Below are 21,669 nucleotides of genomic sequence, written 5' to 3'. Positions count from 1 at the left end.
CTCGTTGACATAGGAGTCAGCGGCATAATAGAACAAACTAGCATTTGCACTGTAATCGCATGCATATGCCATGTCGAATAAATAACTGGAACTTTACCATCAATGCGGCACCAACACATCGTCGGCCTGTCGGGGAAGCAGTGACACCGCACAGGGAGGGAAGGGGATTCACTTTCGAAATCCAGCATAGACCATGGGAAGCCATAGCCAAAACTTGCATTGCTCTTTTAAGAATACAATGGCCATCATATCGTTAAGGATGGGTATACAAAAAGACAGGGCTTATCCCTCCTCCCCCCCCCCCCCCTTTTCGGGTTATTCCGCAACCCAGACGGCAGCCATGCCCATGCCCGTACCAACACACATAGACGTCACGCCGACCTTCCCGCCCGTCCTCCTGAGCTCATAGAGCAGCGTCGACACCTGCCTCGCGCCCGTGCAGCCGAGCGGGTGGCCAAACGCAATGGCGCCGCCCTTGGGGTTGATCTTCTCCTGCGGCAAGCCCAGCTCGTTGGCGCACCACAAGCACTGGCTTGCGAAGGCCTCGTTGATCTCAAAGATATCCACATCGTCCTTGTTGATGCCCGCCAGCTCAAACACCTTGGGGATCGCCTTCCACGGGCCGATGCCCATCAGCAGCGGGGGCACGCCGACGACGGAGGCGGCGACGAACTTGCCCAGGATGGGCTGGCCCAGCCGCTCGGCGGTGGAGCGCTTCATCATCAGCACGGCGGCGGCGCCGTCGCTGACCTGGCTGGCGTTGCCGGCGTGGATGCTGCCGTCCTTGGCGAAGGCCGGGCGGATCTTGCCCAGCGACTCGGCCGTCACGCCGTCGCGGATGCCGTCGTCGCGGTCGACCACGATCTCCTTCGTCTCGCCCGACTTGGGGTCCTCGAACTTGACCTTGAGTGGCATGATCTCCTCCTTGAACAGCCCCGCGGCCTGCGCCTTGACGGCCTTCTGGAAGGAGGCGGCCGCGAAGGCGTCCTGGCTCGCGCGCGAGATGTTGCGGTCCTTGGCCATCTGCTCCGACAGCACGCCCATGGGCACCTTGCAGTTGGCCGCCTCCGGGTGGCTCTCGAGCAGCTCGGAGAACTCCGACACGGCGCCGGGGCCGTACTGTGTGGACATGCTCTCGACGCCGGCGCCGACGCCTACCTCGATCATGCCCGCCTTGATCTGGTTCGCGATGTCGACGCAGGCCTGCAGGCCGGACGAGCACTGCCGGTTGAGCGTGCGCACCGCCGTCGACTCGGGGAAGCCGGCGACCAGGGCGGCCGCGCGCATCTCGGTGGCGCCGCCGCCCGGGGCGAGCACGGTGCCCACCACGACATCCTCGACCAGCGCCGGGTTGATCTTGGACCGCTCGATGATGCCCCTCAGGGCGCCCGCCATCAGGTCGGCCGCATATGTGTCCTTGAACGCGCCCTTCCCGCCCTTGCAGATGGCTGTCCGGAGAGCTGCTGTAACGACGATCTGGAGGAGAGGTATAATGTCAGCGGTTGTGTGGTTTTGCGAGGAAGAAAGTCCTGGAAATGCGCGGCATGCCCGGAAGGGCACTTACATCGTCGGGGTTCTTCTCGAGGATCTTGGCCTTGCCGCCGGTCGAAGCAGCGCCAGCGATCTGGTTGCCCAGTTGCGAAAGCCTATCGAGAGCTGAACGTTCACATGTCAGCCTTCAAACTCAAAGAGATTGGCCTGGAAGTTCCACCTACCACCCATTGTGGAAGTCTGCGTGGGTTGAACAAACAAAAGAGTTCAAGGAAGAAAGACTGAAAATCGGATGCTTGATGGCTATGACGAGGAAAATGGGATGAGATGTTTGTAACTTGTCTCGGAGCAAGTTTATAAACGGGCCAGATTCCGCCGGATGCGATGCCTCGGACAGTGGCGGCTCACGGGTCTTGTCTTACCCCGGTTTCTGGAACTCGGCCCAGGCGATGTTTCGTTGTTGCGGCGGCGGCTCCAGTGATGTCAACGAAGGCCGAGGCATTGCCAATTGCGGCTTAGCGTAGGCCGGGGTGCATTTCTCAGCGGTTTCACATGCCTCTGCGCCCTGCAGCTTCCCCAACTTTGTCCGGCTCCCCGATAGAACATCTTTGCTGGATGAAATATGTACCACCTCAGGTGATCATTACAGGTAACGTTTTCAGCTTCAAAACTCGAATTTTCACATGCAATTCTCTGCTTGCCTTGTGTCCCAGTCAATAAATCGCATTTAAATACGATGCTCCGGTTTGCAGCGTCCACAGCCCCCTCTCATTGCCGAGTTATCCAAGGCAAAGCTGTATCCAACATCCCTTACTCATGAGGCACACAATCCAGACCCCTACACATATATGACCGGCTCATTTGTGGAACGACTTGACCTTCTCAACCTCGTCGTAGCTGCCCATGAAGATGCCCGACTTGTCATGGATGTGCTCGGGCACGACCTCGAGCATCCTCCTCATCTTGCTGTCGACGGCTTGGCCACCGGCTGGTGCAAACAAGGGCGCGGTTAGCTCTCTCTATCTATCGCCAGGGTACTCACGCAAGGCATGATGCATCCAAACAAATAAATCAAGCTTACCATTCTCAAACACCATGGCCATCGGCGCGCACTCGTACAGGATCCGCAGCTTGCCCTTGGGGCTCTTCTTGTCGGCCGGATAGGCAAAGATACCGCCGTATAACAGGGTGCGGTAGGCGTCGGCCACCATGCTGCCGATGTAGCGCGCGCTGTAGGGCTTGCCGCCCTCGGGCGCCTCCTTGAGCGAGTTGAAGTAGTGCTTCACGTTGTCCTCCCAGTAGAGCGAGTTGCCCTCGTTGACCGAGTAGATGGCCCGCTTCTTGGGGATGCGCATGTTGGGGTGCGTCAGGATGAACTCGCCCACGCCGTTGTCGAGCGTGAAGCCGTTGACGCTGCCGTCCTTCATGGTGATGACGAGCTGCGCCGACGCGCCGTACATGGTGAAGCCGGCGGCCACCAGCTCCGTGCCGGGCTTGAGGATGTCCTCCTTGGTGCCCGTCGACCCCTCGGCCAGCTTGTGGATGCCGAAGATGGTACCGACCGACACGCCCGCGTCCAGGTTGGAGCTGCCGTCGATCGGATCGCACGCCACCGCGTACCGCGCACTCTTGCTGTCCTTGAAGTAGATGACGTCCTCCTCCTCTTCCGACACTACCAGCGCGCACCGCCCGCTCGACCGCATCGCCTCGATGAACAGGTCGTTGGAGATGACGTCCAGCTTCTTCTGCTCGTCGCCCGTGGTGTTGGACGACCCGGCCAGCCCCGTTAGGTTGACCAGTGTCGCTCGCCGGATGTAGTAGGCGATCGACTTGAATGAGAATTGGAGCGCATGGCAGAGGAGGCTTGAATAAATAGCAGCTTCTTGTTAGAAATACGGGAGACCGTACGAAGGAAGGGTTGTCAAATGTGTGTCAAGACATACGTGAAGTCTCCAGTGGCCTCCTTGTGTTTTGCTTGCTCCTCGGTGAGGAAGCGTGTGAGGGTGATGATGCTGGTGTTGACCGTCTCCGTCTCCGGCTGGCCGCTTCCGTCTACTGCTACCATCGTGGCGTCGTGTATCCCAGCTTCCCTTCTTCTAGTTGTAAACTGTCGGGGCGATGAGAGCTCCGCGTTCTACCCTCGTAATATCCAAGAGCAGCAGGAGCGTTGGAGCGATCTTAAACGTAGAACTACGATAGTTGTATGTAGAACGGAGGGATAAGAAATAGTCAAGAAGCCGAATGTAGGTCGTCAGTTTGGAGACAAACGGAAGTACTGGATCGTGGACAAGGGGGAAGAAGGTCAAGACAGTGAGATCACAAGGACATATCTCTTTGCTTGGGAGAGCTCGGCTAGGTCTTATTAGTGCACCCGAACCCCACGGACCGTATCTTGTAGGTTTCTGTATATACGCAATTGACGCAGCTCATCCGTTCCCGAGCTCCACGTTCCAGCTGGGGATCTTCCGTCCATACGGCCCATTCCCCTTCCCGCGCGCGAGTGCCTGGTCCATGAGCTAAGTTCGGGTTACTTCTCCCCGCGGGATGGATGGATGCCCCTCATCGGCCGCTGTCGGCAGAAGCACGGCTATGAAAGGGTTTGGCGGGGCTGGGCGGAGCGGCTGACATCAGAGGCCGCAAATCTCCAGTCGCCCGTTGTGGACCGGTAGTTATCCGGTACTGTACAATATTACACTAGACAAGATATCAGATGCCGATCAGGAACCAAGGGGGGCTGTCATTTGCCGTAACGGCCAGAAACAGACAAATATATCTCTTTCACTCTGTCCTGATGCATCATCCTTTCAACGGTGCATCCTGCAGTAGTAGCAGACAGCAATTCCGGTCGAGAGGAACCCGTAGGTACAATACCTTCCTAGGTCAGGGACATACTTTACCTATAGCAACCCCACCCGGACGAATCCCGAAAAGAGGATTTCCCGGGACGGCATGCAGCGCCCGGGATACTCATTGTCCCGAACATGGCCGCATCCAGATTCCAGACACCGGCATTTCTTGGCATATAATTCGGGGAAAGCAGCTAGAAAGAAGCATGGGCGGTTCCGAGACACAGCACAAATGCACAAATCAGCTATGCCACAGGAGGTCTTGAACTTCTCATGGCTTGATCATCAGGGGTTCTATGTAGTCAGATGGACTGTCCTCGTGACTCGCAGGATTCTTCGGGCCCCTTGCCTCGGTAGTGCTTAAGCCTTACTGAAGGGTCGACCCTAACCCCCTGGCTCCCGTCTCAGCAACTCGGGCAACTTTCCGCTGCACTAGAGAAATGGTTGGGGGCCCAATGTGTGTCCCGTAAAGAGAATTTGAAGAAGGCAACTCGGCTTGTATTGTACAAGTATTGTACAAGAAAATAAGGACTGATAGCCTCTGTGTGATAATGGAATGGGCATTCCTACCTAAGGTACTTTACTTCACCGATCCTAGGCGGCTCAAGGCTTCAGTGCCGGGCATATATAAGAACAAACTCTATCTTGATACCAGTCGTGAACCCTATGTGTATATTCCCCTCTAACCCCCAAGCACCGTCGTTTGCCTCTGAAATGCAGTAACCATTAAATCTCTCTCTCTCTCTCTCTATACGATACCCAAAGAAACCCCCTCGAGCCCCGTTGGTACCTCTGCACAAAATCATCCAGTATGTGGTAGCCAATCTCCATCCGGTGATGTCCCGTCAGGGAATTCCTGAGGTGCTCTTGAGGACCCTGGTAATAACGCAAGCTAGGGAGCAGGATCGACCGATCGTTGCATTTGTACGAGTACCCGTCGCCGGTCTCCAGCATACGGGGTTTCAGCGGCTTGGACGTGAAGGCGCTTTCGCCAGGCGGTTTTACTGTCCAGTCGTCGAAACCGAAGTTTGGGTCGACCCCGCCGGCCGGGCCGTGCGATGGGTAGCTGTCGGGCGTTTCCCTCAGCGTCGCCTCGACTACGCCGCCCTTGATGCCCATGTAGAAGTTGGCCGAGATGTCGGAGCCCCGTGCGAGCGACCAGACGCCGCCGCCATCGGGGGGATATCGTCGCGGGTCGCGGAGGAAGTACTTGGCATTGGGCCGGTAATAGAGCGCCGTCGAAAGGGAGTGGAAATGGCAGGGAAGCCCCCCGGCATGGTGCTCGCATCGGGCCCTGCCGTTGGATCTGGCGATGGGATGCGCCAGAAATGGTTGGGGCGGCGGCGGGAAGGGGCCAGTCCCAAGGCAAGGCAGCCCGGAGGTGTGGTAGTAGCCCTTCGTCCACCGAAAGTCGAAGACCTGGATCGCCAGCCCGCTTGCGGCCCCCGCTACGAAGCGCTCGGCGCCGTAGGACATCAGGCTTTCCGCGTTCCGCCAGGGGTTCACGTTGTCTTGGTAGACGGCGTCGAATGGGGAGGGCGTGCGTAGGTCCTGCAGCCTATTTCATGTCGCACTGTTAGCTCAGTAATCCGACTTCTAGCGCGTCAAACTTACCTACCTTATCGTGCCGTCTTTCCAGGAGCTGAGAAGCAGGCTTGCTGCTCCCTTTGTTCCTGCGTGGCGCCGGACCGGTTCCAGGGAGTTTGGACTGATCGTCCGGTCGTATTTGACACCGAACTCCTGCGCGACTCTTTCACTCTTCGCCGCTGCATGGAGAGTCCACCCAGAGGGCGTGAGAGCGAGATAGCGGAGGGGATCTCGAGTGCCGCTGAGAGCCAGGGCTATGCACTCTCTTTGTTCCATCCACCTGGCGCCGCCCAGCCTCACCGAATCTCCTACATCGTGGGTGGTCAAAGGCTTCGTCTCGGTGGCATCGCCGTCCGGAAGCTCGTAGATTCGGAGGCAGGATCTCCCGGCGGCAGCGAGTAGCCTCTTGCGTCCGATGTCCATGACATCCAGAGAGTTCGTCGTCTCCTGTTCCAGAGGCTTGCGCGGTTCGCTGCTCAAGTCCAAGCCAGGAATGAACTTGGCGATGCACTCGCCGAAGCGATCTCGCTCAGCCGACAGAAGAGATACCTGGCCATTGTGGCGGCTGGTGATGATGGCTTGTCCGCCGCCCCGCTGGACAATCTTGATGGCCTTGATGTCGTCGTAGCCGGAAGCAAAACCGAGCTCCTGTCCGCGGAGTTGGTGCCAGGAGGTCCTGGACATTTCACCGCGTCCTCGGCGCTCCCGGAACCGTGCGACGATATCCTCGCCGGCACTCCACACGACGAGCTCCTCTTGCGTGGCCGGGTCAAAGTGGGCATCCACAACCGACATGTACGAGGGCCTCTTGTTCCTGCGAGGCTCTTCACGGGGGATCACGGCCTGGAATTGGAGAGACCGCTTGTCCCAGCAGCGACTTTGCCACGTCATTGACTCGGCCACTTCCCGCCATGTCTGGCACTTTGCCGACAGCGGCGGCGCAGACAGCGACGGGAACTTGCTCCTGATGAAGATGCGCCATCCGTCGCTGCTCGCCAGCTGCTGGAGTGACCGACAGCACAGTGAGAGGGCTCTTACGTCCCGTGCACTCTCCAACTCGGCGAGGACAAGGAAGAGGACGTCATCGGGCAGGTCGGTCAATTTCAATTTCACTGTCATTGCGGTCGTTGTTGCAGAGTTGTGTCTTTGTTTCAGAGTGGGTGAGAAACAGATCCGGCACTGGTATGCTTCAAATTCTTTCCACCTTGTCCGTCCCCTGGGACTAGAGAGCAGCAGAGAAGATACTATGATATCAGAGGCCGGATTTACATAGTGTACGGAATACCTACACTGTGCAGGGAATAGGTAAGGTACGCCACCCTGAATGTGAAGGCAGCGGATACCCCTTGTTCGATTTGAATGGCGAGAAATTGCAAAGAATGCACTAGCCGTAAAGGGAAATATTGGCATTAACATTAGCCCTCCTCCCACTCCGATTGTTCACTGTTCAGTAGCAGAACCCCGATTTCCATTTCCATGAAGCTGGAAGCAAAAGGCATGGAGACTGGCGATACCTGGACAGGCACTGCCGGGGTCGTGGTATTCGTGTTCCTCATTTATCGATACGTGATCTATCCTGCTTGCTTCTCCCCTCTTGCCTTGGTCCCCAATGCGCACTGGTCCGCTCCGTTCTCTCGCCTTTGGATTCTCCGTGTTCGATTCGTGCATCGAGAGAATAGGACGCTTCACGGCGCTCATCGTCGGCTTGGCCCCGTAATCCGGGTCGGCCCTAACGAGCTAAGCATCAATGACCTCGACAGTGTCCGGTCTGTCTACCAGGGCGGTTTTGAGAAACCTGTCTGGTACTCGGTCTTTGACAACTATGGGTATGACACATGCTTGACAAGGAATGCGCAAGGGACAATCACTCACGCGCCGTGTCCCAAGCGTCCCGTGCATGTTTTCGGCCCGTTCCGCCGCCGAACACGCAGCACGAAAGCGGTTGATATCGCACGTGTACTCCAAGTCTTACATCCAGTCAAGCCCAGCGGCCTTAGCCCAGGCCAGGGCCATTATCTATGGCAGACTCCTGCCGATTCTTGAGGAGTCAGTTTTGGACACGGCAGCTCCTCATGGGATCGACATTTACTCCACCTTCATGGCAGCAACCATGGACTTCATAGCCGCCTACATCTTCGGTCTCGGGAACGACACCGACTTCCTGGCCGCCAAGGCCTACCGGGAGCACTTCCTCGAGCTGTACAAGGCTCGCAATGATTACGGGTACTACGATCAGGAGCTGCCCCGGCTCACCAGGCTCTGCCGGCGACTCGGCATTCCGCTGTGTCCCAAGTGGGCGGATGCCGCGAACAGAGAGCTGGGTGAGTGGTGCCGCAGACTCTGTAACAAGATTGAGCAGCGCCTGGACGCCGGATTCCAGCCCCGGAGGGGGTCTGCGGATGAGCCCATTGTGTGGAACGTGCTGGTGGGCGGGCTACGAAACGAGGAAGCAAAGCATGGCCCGCAGTCGATACTGTACCCTACCGCACTGACCAACTTCAAGCTATCCGTTGCCTCTGAGTTGTTCGACCACGTGCTGGCTGGCCAGGAAACAGCCGGCTTGACGCTGACGTACCTGAGCTGGCGCCTGTCCCAGTCACTGGAACTGCAGGAGCAACTGCGAGCCGAACTTCTGACCCTCTCACCCACCATGCGACTGACTCAGGATGGCACATCCGCAATCCCAGACCCCAGGCAACTGGACGGCCTTCCGCTGCTTCACGCCGTCCTGATGGAAACGCTGCGCCTTCACGCGCCGATACCCGGCGCCCAGCCACGGCAGACACCAGACTCAGGCTGCCGGATCGGCCCTCACCAACTGCCCGGAGGCGTCAGGATAGCAGCTCTCGCGTACACGCTGCACCGCGACGGAACCGTCTTTCCGGAGCCCGAGAAGTGGGACCACGCCCGGTGGCTCCCTTCTTGTGCCGACGACGAGGACAGGAAGCGGAGGAACAGACAGTTCTGGGCGTTCAGTTCCGGCGGCAGGATGTGCGTTGGGTCCAATTTTGCTATGCATGGTGAGTTGGGCCACAGAGATACTTGGCAAGTTGTTTTTGAGTAGTGTTAACGTGCGGTGTCCGATTCGTCAAGAGATGAAACTTGTTATTGCTGCGATCTACTCGAACTACACAAGCCACATTGTTGACGACGAGGGCATGGAGAGCCAGTCCGATGGGTACACTGGACGACCGCAGAACGAGCGGCTTTTCCTTCGATTTGAGAAGGTGGACTAGGCGTGTATTTGAAGTCACGAGCAGCAGGCAACTCAAGGACGGACGTGCACTGCTGCAGAGCGGCATCTTCTGATCTCGGGGTCGGGGTCGTGCGAAATTCATCTCTCGAGAGCTGGATGGGATCTGAAATTGAGGAGACACCTCAGGCAGAGCGTATTCAATTCAGGGCGTTGTTCTCTATCTGAGAGAAAACGTCTTGACCACAGTATATTCTGATGAGACGGCCTTTCAGGGCTATGATAGCTGGTCCCGGGCGACCATGGCCCATATATATCCCCAACCTCAGCATCATACATCCCCAACAGTGGCCCCCCCGAGTCTCAATTAATTAAGAGAGTTGCACCATTGTCAAAAAAAGCAGTATGCCAAGCTTCTTACCCCAAGGCTTATATAAGACGGGGGGATTCAAATAAAGAATGAATACAGGAAGAAGAAGGAGAGTAAAAGGAAGGTAAGAATAAAATATTAATATTATATTAGAAGGGAACAGAGGCAAAATAGAGGAAAGGAGGAAAAGAAGAGGAGAGAGAAGAGGGCAATGGAGCCAACCTCGAGCTTGTCTATCAGAATGTTAGAGTCGTGGTTATATAGGGGAGAAATCATACATAATATAGTCCCGCGGGACCGGCAGCACGCGTAGTCCTACAACATAAGGCTATCACGTGGCTATCTCACCCTCTGATATGCTTCCTTGCCAAGAGATCCATCGTCTTGGCAGCACACGTGCCACTGCTTCTTCTCTACTTTACCTATTCGGACATTGCGTTCTCTTCTTTACGCCACTGCCCCCTGGTGCGTGGGGCCCTCTCACGTCGCTGTAATATACCGTGGGGGCCATGCATGGCTGACGCGTAGACCACCATTCAGTATGTTGAATCCTCATTATCCAGCATGCCATTCCCTCACTGAGATCTATTTCAGGATCCTAAGTAATGCCGTTCTACTTGGGAACCGGCAGACAATAGTGAGACCTCCTTGGAGGGGTTGGGTGTGAGTTTACACAGTCCATTTACAAACTGAATCCATTCCCATGGCGCCAAGCCGCTAAGCGAAGCTTGTTTGACAAGGGGGTTGATCCGGGGCCCCCATTTGCCTCCCACCAACGATGCGAGCGCGGGGGAGCTCGTGGTGAGCGACACCCAATGGGATGCAAGGTATCGGACCGTATGTAGAAGGCGTAAGAAGCTTTGAGAGACACTTGCCCGAAATAGAAGGTAAAGCGGTAAACCAGCCATCTGATTATGGTTTTCTCTTTGGCGGTGCAATAAATTTGCTCGGCTTCTACGTCTAACTTCCTGATGTGATAAACTTCACCTCGACTTCGGACGGGAAATCGACTTCAGATGTAAAAAAATAGAGCAAGGTCCTGCCCAAGTAAACAAATAAACAAACATAGGGAGCGGTAGGTGAATCCGCCACCGGCTGATTGTCCTACAGTCAAGGGACAGATAAGTAGCTGTCCCACCTCCCTTCCCCCTCTGACCTTCTTCTCTTCCTGCAACCATCTTGGATCCTGCGCAAACTTTTAATAAGTTCGACATAAGTTATTTTATATTTTAAGAACGCTCTACTCCGTACACCTCCACGATGTACGGTCTCGGGAACCAGGACCCCACGGCGACCCTGGCCTCGCCGTCGTCTCCGTTGCCAGAGAAGTCCTTCTGGCGCTCCCTCGTCGCCGTCATGGCGTGCGGCGCGGGCCTCTTTTCCGATGGCTACATCAACAACGTGAGTTCCGTTGCCCCCCACCCTGCCCCGTCCATGTCGCGCTACGAGTAAACCCTTACTAACCCACGGCAGGTCATCGGATCAGTCGTCACCATTCTCGCCCTGGAGTATGGTGACGTTTGGAAGACGTCGAATGCGAAGCACTACCTTGGTGACATCGCGTTCGTGGGCACCGTCGTAGGACAGCTGGTCTTCGGCTATCTGTATGTTCGGCCCCAGCATCCATCCCAATTTTCTTATCTTTATTTCTCTTTCCCTTTCTTCGTTCTCCGCCTGTTTCTTTCTTTCTAGGTTCGCTAACGGTAGTACAGGTCCGATAAGTGGTCGAGGATGAACTCCCTCATCCTGTCGACCGTGATCCTGCTGATCTTCACGGCGCTATCAGCAGGATCCTACTACCACGGGGACGCCGTAGGCATGTTCAACATGATGACAGCCTGGCGTTTCTTCGTAAGTCTACCCGCAACCCAGCCTCTCTCTAATGCACAATAATATCAGGAGTAAATCTGACATTCGTATAGGTTGGTATCGGCATAGGAGGCGAGTATCCCGCTGGCAGCGTGGGTGCGGCTGAGTCGACCAGCCAGATGAAGTCGGGGACCAGGAATGCCTGGTTCATCATCTTCACAAACACCATGATCGACTGGGGGTTCGTCTTTGGTGCTTTTGTGCCGTACGTGGTTGCAGCCGCCTGTCAGAACCAGCACCTCAGCACGATCTGGCGCACCAGTCTCGGCATCGGCGCTGTTTTCCCCGCGGTGTTACTGGTCCTGCGTTTCTTCGTCGGGAAGGAGCCAGAGGACTTCCAGAAGCACTCGATGAAGCACGCCAAGACTCCCTACGGTCTTGTCCTGCGCTTCTACGGCTTCCGGCTCTTCATTGTCAGCCTCATCTGGTTCATTTACGACGTAGGTTTTGCCCCTGTGCAAGTCTGTCTCACCGTTAGAAGCTACGTTAGCTAACTCTGCTCAGTTCTCGGCCTATTCCTTCGGCATCTACTCGTCGACGATCCTGGCCAACATCTTCGACCAGGCGACGGCCCCGCTCACCACGGTGTTTGGGTGGAACACGGTCATCAACCTGTTCTACATCCCCGGTACGATGCTCGGCGCGCCCGTCTCGGACTTCCTCGGCCCGCGGTACGCGCTCGCGGGCGGAGTCACGCTGCAGGCGGTGGTCGGCTTCATCATGGCCGGCCTCTACAACCGGCTCGCGCAGCCGAGCATGGTGGGCGCCTTCGCGGTGGTGTACGGCATCTTCCTGTCGCTCGGCGAGCTCGGCCCGGGCAATAACATCGGCCTCATCGCGGCCAAGACGTGCGCCACGGGGGTGCGCGGCCAGTACTACGGCATCGCGGCGGCCATGGGCAAGATCGGGGCTTTCATCGGCACGTGGGTGTTCCCCTACATCGTCGCGGCCGGCGGCGGCTCCGAGACGCTGTCGGCCCAGTACCCCTTCTGGGTGTCGAGCAGCCTGTGCGTGCTGAGCGCGGTGCTGGTGCTGGTCGGCCTGCCGCAGATTGGACAGGACACAATCGCGCTCGAAGATGCCAAGTTCCGCGAGTACCTGGAGAAGAACGGGTACGATACGCGGCAGCTCGGGTTGAGGAAGGGAGAGATCATGGACTCGGTGGAGTGTGGGGAAGGGTCTGCGGTCCCGAATAAACCGGTCGAATGATGTATATGTTTTGTATTGTACCTGCATAGCCGGCTGGGCAAGGGGTGTTGTGTTTTTATATGGTAGGCATTGTTTCCAGTTCTCGATGAATATACCCATCTTCCTTCCTACGCTTGGTGATACAACTCGCTGTATGGACTCTGTGTGTGTGATACAGAGATTGCGGCCGGTTCAGCCACACAACGTTTGTCCGGTTTCAGTCTCGCCATCCGGTGGACAACAACCGAACGACTTGAAGCATGTGATGCTAGTTAGCTCATTTGGCCCTTTTTATCAAATGCACATGTACTACATGCCATAATTCAAGTCGCTGACTCCATTGTCATCTACCTTATACTAGCAGCTGCCAGTCCAACATTAATCAGTCCCGACTCCCGAGGCCATTCATTACCCTATCTTAGTCATAAACCCGGCATTAAAACTGCTGGCCAGTCGCAAATCGCCAATTCTATAAGCTAACAACACAATGCATCATGCCTGATCTCAGTCCAGCTCAACGCCCTCCAACGCCTGGCTTATAAATGTTTCTTCGTCTGCCCGCACGCGCCCCCTTACTGATCGTGCCTCATCCCCATCCTCTTGCCACCTTTGCTCCACGCCTGCCTCTTCCTCAGACAATCCCAGCATCTCACCACCCTCGCTTCCCACATCCCCATCGCCGTCCTCGCTGGCCCCACCCCCTTCACTCTCCGTCTCAGGCGGCGTCTCCATACCGGGCCGCGGCGACTTCAGCCCGCCGCCGCCGCCCAGGTTTCTCCGCAGCAGGCACATCTCCACCGAGATCCCGGGCCCGAACGCACACCCCACCACATACTCCTTCGCCTTGCCGCCCGGCGCCAGCGCATCCATGTCCTTCATGCGCAAGCGGTCCAGCACGCTCAGGATGGTGGCCGAGCTGCTGTTGCCGTGGTTGATGTACGTGTCGTAGCTGGCGCGCATGTGCTCGGGCGTGATGCCCAGCACCCTTTCGGCGCCCGAGAGGATGGTGGCGCCGCCGGGGTGCATGGCCCAGTCGAAATCGGCGGGCGGCGCCTGGTAGAGCGGGCCCACGGTGGACATGAGGGAGGTGAATGTGGACGAGAGGACGGACTGGGTCAACGCGGGCACGCGCGGGGAGAGCACGACTTTCCAGCCGAGCGGGTCCACGTCGAAGCCCAGGTCGGACTCGGTCTCGGGGATGGTGTGATGGTGCCAGCCTAGCAGAGTGTAGATCGGCGGTGGCGGCGGCGGAACCTCTGGGTCATGGGAAGGGGGGTGGATGTTGTTGGACAAGACGAGGGCGCCGGCGCAGTCGCTGAAGAGGGCGACCCCGATGCGGGTTTCTTGGAGGGCGTTGATGCTCTCGAGCTCGCTCCGGACGAGTGTGGTGCTGATCTCGAGCGCGACAACCAGGATCCGCGCCGGCTTCCGCCGCATGGTGTGGCCCAGGCACAGATCGGCGGCTGTCCGCAGGGCGGCGAGCCCACCGCTGCATCCCACGCCGTGGAGGAGGACCTTCTCGAGATTGGGGCTGAGCCCAAGCTCTTTCGCCACGAAGTGGTCGTATCCTGGGTTCGCCGAGTTCGTGCACGTGGTCGACACCATGTGCGTGACCTGCCCCGCGTCCACATGAGCTTCAGTGAGGGCTTTCCGTGCAGCATTGACCGCCAGTGGGACGCCGTACTCCATGAATGCGTTGTGGAGATCGGTGATAGAAGGGGGATTGGCATCGTTTACGAGGGGGTGGTCTGGTGTGCCTATGGAGGAACGCTGATCGATGCCCGTGTACCGGTTGATGGAGAGAACCTTCTGCATGCTGCATAAGGCGGATCAGTGCGATGTTCATAAAGGCCCAAAGGGGAAGAAGGTTCGGGCCGTTGTCTCACGCGGGCGAGTCTGGGTAGAAACGCTTGCTCAGCACCTCGAGCGAGCTGGGCTTGAGCGAGTGCGGAGGGTACTCGGCTGCCACCCCAAGCACCGCAAGACCTAGATCCTCGAACTCCGCTGGGGAGGCCATATCTGCGTGCTGTAGAGGGAGTAGCTGCTTTGGGAAGGGACAGCGCCGGCTAATTGACGCCTTGACGAGCCGTGTACGGGTATTCTCCTGGATAGGTAGTCGTTGAGCGCTCTGCTGCCGGACAGCTGGGCTGCACTGTGAGGTGGAAGGGACACTGGGGCACGTCACAAGCGGTCTGTAGCCGGCCAGAGGATCCGGTGACGCTTCGACCTTGACTGTCAAGGCCTCGTGGTCTTCAATTGACGCTGAAAGAGAGCAGAGGGCTAGGGGGTAGAAAGTAGAGGCTGGTGGCTGGTGGCTGATGGCTTGCATAGAAAGAGCGGGACATCCGCGTGCCAGAAGCGGGCAGGGACGACTCGACGAAACAATGCTTTCGCTTATATTTCGAGTGCAGCAAGTGCAAACGGGTCTGGCACTGAATAACCAATGGCCCTGAGGATAATGTCAGAGCAGCGAAGTGGAAATCGCAAATGAAACAGGCTTGATCGAAGCGACGCAAACACCCAAGCACCACAAGCAGGAAAGAACTCTCCCCAATGCGCTAATGCAAGGTAGTTTTGTGTGCCGTCATCACATCTAACACTGCCCAGTGCCCTGTATCCTGTCCCGTCTGGGCTGCCGTCTGACATATCGGGCAAGAATTCCGGATTGCAGCTGAAGGGGGCGGCCCCCATCGCTGTGAGCCACATTCAGTCTCAGAAGCGATTCGCAGGTTCTTGACGCAGGGCAGGCTCCTGTGTGAGCGTCAAGTGTTTTTGGCTGAAGCTGTGCCATCCTTGTCTGGTTAGGGTAGGACCATTCCGGTCTCTCTTCAAGGTGTTGAGTTTCAACACTTTGATAGTGTAGGGAGGCACATTCGGGTCAAAGTAGTACATATGTACGTACGGAGTACTGTGGTAGTGTCGTGCGTCAGCGACCGGGGCAAGCGGCAGGAAGCGGGAAGGAACCGGATCATCCGTAAATCGAGAACGTCACATCTGGAACAAAGTGCCCTTGCATTGGCAGGGCTGGTTTGACAGGGGCGAGAAAGCTGATGAGGAGCAATGCCATTGGTCAGCCTCAGGACTTCGGGCCGGGCTTAGCACGAACCGCGTCGGAGATCCAGAAGTGGAACCCGCTGTCCCGAGGTCCGGATGGAGGGGGCACATGGCAGAAGCCAAATCGACAAGGCTGGGTGGCAGTTGGCTTCTCCTACCTACAAACCACGTAGTTTGGTTTCATTGAATTGGCCGGTGTCCACGATGGCCTTGTAATAAAGCATTTCTGTATCGCCCTTGCCATACATACGCATACGATAACGTTAAGATGCTCGCTTAATGGAGAGCAAACATGAAACGACAGAAGTAGTACTCCATCTGTTGGAAAACCTGGAGACCTCGCTTCTGCAAGAACGGAGGCTTCTACATATTCCGCCAGCGGAGCAACAAGAAATCACCTTCTGATGACGGCCTGCCAGTTCCCCGCCCTCCTATCCATACAAATCACTCCTCCGTTGGGCGAGATGATACACACTAAACAACATATAAGTACAGGTATCACAGAAAAGAAAACAGGAAAAAGACAGCCGCCCATTGTAATCCTTCTTACACCAAACGGCACAGCAACCAACTTTCGCGCATCGTCATTACAGCCTGCCTGGCCATGCTCCCACGACTGGCCATACGGCGCTTCTCCCGGACCACATTTCCTTACGCCGTCTTCTTCCACTGCAGGTAAACGCCAATCAAACTGCTGAGCGTGCCCGCTAGGCCGACAATGCCGTCGTCGAAGGCGACCCAGTTGAGCGCCGAGAGCGGCACCGTCAGATCGCAGAGGTCCGAAGTAAGCTGAAGCCGGCTGGCCGTCCGCTCTCTACAGCAGAAAAGCTGTTAGCAACCGACCGAATCAAGCCTAATCCAAGGGGTGGGACTGAGACTCACATCGCGATTCTCTTGCTCTCCAGCACGCCCTCGCCCTCCTTCCGATCAACCCTCGCCTCGCGCTGCCGCAGCTGGTATTGCGTATACAGCTGGCCGAGCACGCTGCAGGCAAGGCCGACGGCCCAGAAGCGGTACGCCTCCTGCTGGAACCGCTTCGCGTTGGGACTCTTCTTGATGCCCGTCGCATCCAGGAGCGTCAACAGGTCCATCGATAGATAACCCGCATAGCCCAGCTGCCTGCCCACGGTGGTATAGCGTAGGACCGGGTCCATGGTCTTGGCGTCGGCGGCGACGGCGGCCGCCTTGAAGTGTTCGACGTTCTTGCCCGCGCGGAGCACCTTGCGGACGAGGCCGAACTGCTTCTTCATGGCCTCCCATGGCTGGATTGAGGTCTGCGGGCGGTTGGTGCGGAGCAGGTACCAGGCGTAGAAGCGCGCAAAGTACTGCAGTGTGCGGAGGAGCTTGTCGCGACCGACGGTGGTGGCGACGTATTTGAGGTAGTGCGAAACTGCCGGGTGGTAAATGAGAGCATCGGCGACCATTTTGGCGTCTTGGAGATCCCCTAAAACAACTCGCGGCTTCGATCGTCGTCGGAAGTCACAACAATGTCGAGATAAGACTCTGGGTTGACTTGCTCTTGAATTACAACAAAGCAGTTGGAGTAAATGGACGACATAGAGCTGTCGCAGGGGAGTGGAGGCTACAAAGGGATGGGCACGTTTCGCGCGACGACGCTGCTCACATGCCGAGGTTGCGTCCGGCATTGAGCCGCTGCACTGAGACCGAAGGAGGCTAGGAGCAGGGGAGCAAAGCGGGGCTCGGTTCACCATAGCCGTCAAGGTCTTTGGCGGGTTAGGGTTCACTGAGGTCTGTGATGGCCTCACCTCAGTTTCTGGGCAATGGCTGCCTTACTACTAGTAGGTGCTAGACTACTAGTACTTCCTATACCTAGGAGCTCAGTTTGACTACCAGGTACCTTACCTTACATGAATGATCCGTGATGTCGTCAAGATGGTTGTTCTATACTACTACCACGTTGGAATCTGGGGAAGGCCTCAACTGAGACCCTCCGAGTCAACGTTCTAATGTACTCGCTCGCAGACAGAAAGGGCCCTGCTACTTTCCCCTTAATCCTCACCCGTCAGGAAGACTATAGCTTTGAAGAAGGAGTAAATAGGCCGAGCCTCTCCCTTAGTGTCTCCTCAGCCTCCTTCTCAATCCTTGCCACCAGCTCTTTGCACGTGGGGATATCATGGATCAGACCAATGACCTGCCCGGCGGTCCAAACACCGTACTCGGGGTCGCCGTTGATGAAAACCTCACGTCCGCGCTTACCGCTAACATACGGCGCAATCTCGGAGAATTCCCCTGTTTTGCTCTCCTGCTCGACCTTCAGCGCCTGCTCCGTAACCTTGTTGCGGTACAGGCGAGTGGTGTTGCGCCAGCGCCGCAGCACCAGCGCCGTGTCGGTCTCCTCCGCCTTGACGATCTGCTCTTTGATGTTGTGGTGAATCGGGCTCTCGACCGTGCAGAGGAATCGCGTTCCCATGTTGATGCCGCAGGCTCCCAGGCATAGCGCTGCCGCGAGACCCTGGCCGTCGGCGAAGCCGCCCGAGGCAATGAAGGGCACCTTGAGCGTTTGCCGCGCCTTGCTGAGGAGGATAAAGTTCGTGATGTCCGATTCGCCGACATGTCTGCATTATGCATAAGTTTGTCTTGCACTGTAATCATCGGGTACGGCCGACTCACCCAGCACACTCAAACCCGTCGATGCTCAAAAAATCAACACCAAGCTTCACAGCGGACTGAGCGTGCCTGATCGTGGTGCACTTGTGGAGGATGATGCATCCAGCCTTCTTGAGCTTGGAGATGACCGGCCCAGGCGAGTTGCCCGCCGTCTCGACGATCTTGACGCCCTCATCAATGACAACCTGGGCATAGGCGCCATAGTCGGGCGGGACAAGCGCCGGGAGCAAGGTTATATTGACGCCGAATGGCTTGCTCGTCAGCTTTCTGCATTTGCGGATCTCCTGGCGGAGGCCCTCCGGTTCCGGCCTTGCCAACAACGTCAGCCACTGGAGTCCGCTAGAGAGGGAGCGAACGCCGCTATTCCAGGACAGCATGGTTCCCAAGGAACTGCAACCCTGACATACCAGATAAGTGCCGTGATGATGCCCAGACCGCCCGCGTTGGACACGGCGCTCGCCATCTCAGCAGTTCCCACATGCTGTTTTACACTGTCAGTCTAGTGTTTAACTCGGAAGGGGTGTCGGACTTGACTTGCCTGCATTCCGCCCTGCACAACAGGGACTTAAAGTCGCGAATAAAGTAATGTCAGTCCTGCTTGGTGTTCCGTATAGTTGATGACCCCCGGAACTCGGAGTACGTACCCGTGATGCCGAGACGGCGGGTCAGCTCCGTGTTGAAGGGCATCTTCGGGGACGGGAACACGGAGTGAACAGCTGGAGTAACGGCAAGCAACTGCGCAGGAGTCAAGTACGTGGCGAATGAACGGCAAAACGAAAGCTGGGCTTCAGTATCAACGAGTGATGTCGGGCGAATGAACGGAAAACCGCAAGGTGGCTCTCATATGCTCACCAGACAAGGCACAGGCACTCTGCGACATAGTGAAGGGGGGGCGTGTTGCTTGCGGCTGGTATAGGAGCCGAGGTAAGACTTGCTCCCCACCGGGACAATGACAAGGGGTCGAGAGTGTTACCGCCGAATACCATAACAGACGAGCTTGTAACCGTATTGTGTCGCATTTTTGCGTCTGCATTACTGTAATTTACGTCCAAACGGTGTGTAATTACAGACAGCCCTGTCACGATACCACTTGCCGGCTTGGTAAGTTGGTGCTGAGTCGGACTGTCAGGCGCAGTCAGCTGCCAAGAATCACAAGCACCAGCTGCCCGTTCTTCAACAGGGGCAGCGCGGATCAACACTTCAACTCTGAACTTCAGCATCACCTCTCACTAGGTGCTCTCAACAGTATGCTGCTTGTTGCTCTGTGGGTATCGGTTCAGAAGCAGCTGGCTCAGTCAACACATAGGTACCTGACTAGATGGACTTTCAGCCTCACTGGTCGACTTCGCTCTGCAACGCAGTGAGGACTCGCCATTGCGGGATCGTGTCAAGTCCATTCGACTCAACAACAGCGGATTGTCTATTCGTCTAGGACCTATGACCAAACGGTACTCCTTCGATATTGCTGTGGTAGAACCACATCTGCAACCCGCAATTTAGAAGGATTTACACGTTCCGAACCTGAATCATGATCTGGCAGTTTCCGCGTGACGCGTTTCTCTGTCGCTTCTACACCGGTCCCAAACCAAGGTCGGACATAGTTTGCCACCCTATGAGGTTTACCACCCTATGAGCAAGCACTTGGACCAAATTGCATGCCTGAATCGCTGGCTGCTTGGAACTACGCGCGTCCTGCGACTTTCACCTCTTTAACCCGACAGCAGAGCAGGTCAATGAGTGTGGAATAGAGCGCGGCGATATGTCTTCGGTATAAACCCTCTGGTGCCATTCACCAAGCATCCCTTTTTGCCCTATCCTCGTTCGGCCTCATCGGAACCCGCCATCTCCGGATCGACGCTGAACAAACAGTTACCGGCCATCTTCGGGTTGCACTAGACGGATCGCGGCAGGTGCCTCACCGACATGAAACACTTACACTGCCACAAGGTTGCGTCGGCATCTACTCGCTGCACAGTCCTTTTCCGTAACCGGAGCCGGAGCCGCATAGTTTCACCCGGTATATCAGTTTGCTCTTCTACGCCGGTCCATGGGCCGATCTGAACCCGCCCGCGTGTCACCCGACACCGGTCCTGCGTCAGATCGATTCGACATCAAGCCTTGGGTGAGAGACAGCGGCGAGGGATATGTCACGTTCAAGCGCCACTCCTTGTTTGCGAGTTTGCCGTGTTGATAGTTCTTCGAACATACAGGCGGGCCGGAGTGCCAAACTGAATCGAGACCGAAACCAATCATACCAGCAGGCCTTCGAGGGCAGATACCCCCTAGATCCATGCCGGAGGACCGGCACACCAACCGGGACGTTCCCGCAGCGACCAAGCAAAATTATTGACAATCTTCCAGACCAAGCCCCAGTGGGCTACGCAACCAGCCTTGTACATGACAGTTGCGCGGCGCGGAGAGGCGCGGAGCTGGTCGTCTGCAGAAGCCTCGTATTAGCATTATATAAGCGCTTGAATATCCTTCAGGCGCAGCTTCATCACAGTGACCTGGTCTCGGCCCATCCCGTCAAACCCCACTGCGTGCGTGGGTTCGGGGAATGAGGCTCAAGGCGACTACCAACAGTACCACGTTCGGACATATCAAAGAGGTCGGTCCAATTGGGACCGGTGACATCGTGTCCCATGCTGACATTTCCCCCTTCGCGCTTGGGGGTGCGCTAGCCGTCAAGTACCGTATTTGGTAGGCCGGTAAGGGTGCTCCATCGATGCACAACATGCGGGATGCCTGCAACGTCAATCGTGGAACCGTGCCCGGTGGACGCTCCCAACAGGCCGGTACCGACTGGTTGGTGTTCTTTTCCTAGTGTACACTCCCTACACGCCCGCAGCCATCAGCTCTTTAGAACTGCACGCCCCCGGGCGAGACCATTGTCTGGGCCGGATACAACGATGTCTCGGCACCCAAGCCCTTCCTAGGCCCGGTGATCTGGTCATACTGTTGCACAGTGATGTGGACTCGTGGATATAACCACGATGGAGAGTAAATGAAGCAAACGAACACAACACATCCGACGGGACCGATCAGGGCTCACCGACACCGCCGCCTGTCCAAGGCCGGGGTTGACAGTATACAGACCATGGCAGGCCTTGGACTGGCGGGCAGCGCAATCGACCATTCAATGCTGGCATCTTGACAACGAGTCCGCTGGTATTCTAAAGAGCTGCTGATGACACGGCCACGTTTCCCGTCCAATGACTCCTAGGCAAGTATCCATCACGGCTATCCGATTCGCTCTGTCACATATCAGTTTTGGGGTCAAGGTGAACGACTCGAGTTCCGTTGTGCTTGGCTACTCCCGACTTTGAACAACGCCTGCATCGGACATGCTGACAACGCACCCAAGCTGCTGTTCTTGGCACCCAAACGACATGGCATTTCTGCCCAGTCTCGAGCCAGTCCACAACTCCCCACTGCGGCGTCAG

General features: G+C 56.8%; 7 protein-coding genes across 7 annotated transcripts; 2 read left to right on the top strand and 5 right to left on the bottom strand.

The window, feature by feature from the left end:
* Positions 1–301: 301 nt before the first annotated feature.
* B0T15DRAFT_539701 (Thiolase, N-terminal domain-containing protein) lies at positions 302–1,953 on the bottom strand. The gene is made up of 3 exons (XM_062869750.1): positions 1,716–1,953; positions 1,565–1,656; positions 302–1,476 (listed from the first exon to the last, which is right to left on the bottom strand). The coding sequence occupies exons 1-3, from the start codon at positions 1,720–1,722 to the stop codon at positions 316–318; spliced, it is 1,260 nt and encodes a 419-aa protein (XP_062719056.1). The 5' UTR covers positions 1,723–1,953; the 3' UTR covers positions 302–315.
* An 89-nt stretch (positions 1,954–2,042) lies between these two features.
* On the bottom strand, positions 2,043–3,878 carry B0T15DRAFT_269220 (fructose-1,6-bisphosphatase class 1/Sedoheputulose-1,7-bisphosphatase). The gene is made up of 3 exons (XM_062863441.1): positions 3,435–3,878; positions 2,573–3,354; positions 2,043–2,479 (listed from the first exon to the last, which is right to left on the bottom strand). Exons 1-3 carry the CDS (start codon positions 3,554–3,556, stop codon positions 2,349–2,351), a joined length of 1,035 nt encoding a protein of 344 aa, XP_062719055.1. The 5' UTR covers positions 3,557–3,878; the 3' UTR covers positions 2,043–2,348.
* A 1,141-nt stretch (positions 3,879–5,019) lies between these two features.
* Positions 5,020–7,263, bottom strand: B0T15DRAFT_568923 (uncharacterized protein; the record flags this gene model as incomplete). Its single annotated transcript, XM_062870787.1, has 3 exons — positions 5,956–7,263; positions 5,128–5,895; positions 5,020–5,044 (listed from the first exon to the last, which is right to left on the bottom strand). The coding sequence occupies exons 1-3, from the start codon at positions 7,041–7,043 to the stop codon at positions 5,020–5,022; spliced, it is 1,881 nt and encodes a 626-aa protein (XP_062719054.1). The 5' UTR covers positions 7,044–7,263.
* A 113-nt stretch (positions 7,264–7,376) lies between these two features.
* On the top strand, positions 7,377–9,275 carry B0T15DRAFT_539694 (cytochrome P450). The gene is made up of 3 exons (XM_062869749.1): positions 7,377–7,750; positions 7,812–8,944; positions 9,018–9,275. The coding sequence occupies exons 1-3, from the start codon at positions 7,401–7,403 to the stop codon at positions 9,158–9,160; spliced, it is 1,626 nt and encodes a 541-aa protein (XP_062719053.1). The 5' UTR covers positions 7,377–7,400; the 3' UTR covers positions 9,161–9,275.
* Positions 9,276–10,371: 1,096 nt separating this feature from the next.
* On the top strand, positions 10,372–12,800 carry B0T15DRAFT_438701 (major facilitator superfamily domain-containing protein). Its single transcript, XM_062865876.1, has 5 exons — positions 10,372–10,888; positions 10,961–11,091; positions 11,200–11,338; positions 11,410–11,796; positions 11,861–12,800. The coding sequence occupies exons 1-5, from the start codon at positions 10,748–10,750 to the stop codon at positions 12,563–12,565; spliced, it is 1,503 nt and encodes a 500-aa protein (XP_062719052.1). The 5' UTR covers positions 10,372–10,747; the 3' UTR covers positions 12,566–12,800.
* Positions 12,801–13,048: 248 nt separating this feature from the next.
* Positions 13,049–17,022, bottom strand: B0T15DRAFT_401522 (peroxisomal biogenesis factor 11-domain-containing protein; the record flags this gene model as incomplete). The annotated part of the gene is made up of 5 exons (XM_062865115.1): positions 13,049–14,360; positions 14,431–14,563; positions 15,761–15,834; positions 16,254–16,412; positions 16,481–17,022. The coding sequence occupies 5 exons, from the start codon at positions 17,020–17,022 to the stop codon at positions 13,049–13,051; spliced, it is 2,220 nt and encodes a 739-aa protein (XP_062719051.1).
* A 461-nt stretch (positions 17,023–17,483) lies between these two features.
* B0T15DRAFT_568919 (uncharacterized protein) lies at positions 17,484–19,142 on the bottom strand. The gene is made up of 5 exons (XM_062870786.1): positions 18,871–19,142; positions 18,765–18,790; positions 18,634–18,707; positions 18,230–18,535; positions 17,484–18,174 (listed from the first exon to the last, which is right to left on the bottom strand). The coding sequence occupies exons 1-5, from the start codon at positions 18,911–18,913 to the stop codon at positions 17,631–17,633; spliced, it is 993 nt and encodes a 330-aa protein (XP_062719050.1). The 5' UTR covers positions 18,914–19,142; the 3' UTR covers positions 17,484–17,630.
* Between the last annotated feature and the right edge of the window lie 2,527 nt (positions 19,143–21,669).

This window comes from Chaetomium strumarium (genome assembly GCF_033439665.1).
Source record: "Chaetomium strumarium strain CBS 333.67 chromosome Unknown B0T15scaffold_6, whole genome shotgun sequence".
NCBI lineage: Eukaryota > Fungi > Ascomycota > Sordariomycetes > Sordariales > Chaetomiaceae > Chaetomium > Chaetomium strumarium.
The sequence above is the reverse complement of the archived record's forward strand: the minus strand, read 5'-3'. Positions and strand labels throughout refer to the sequence as shown.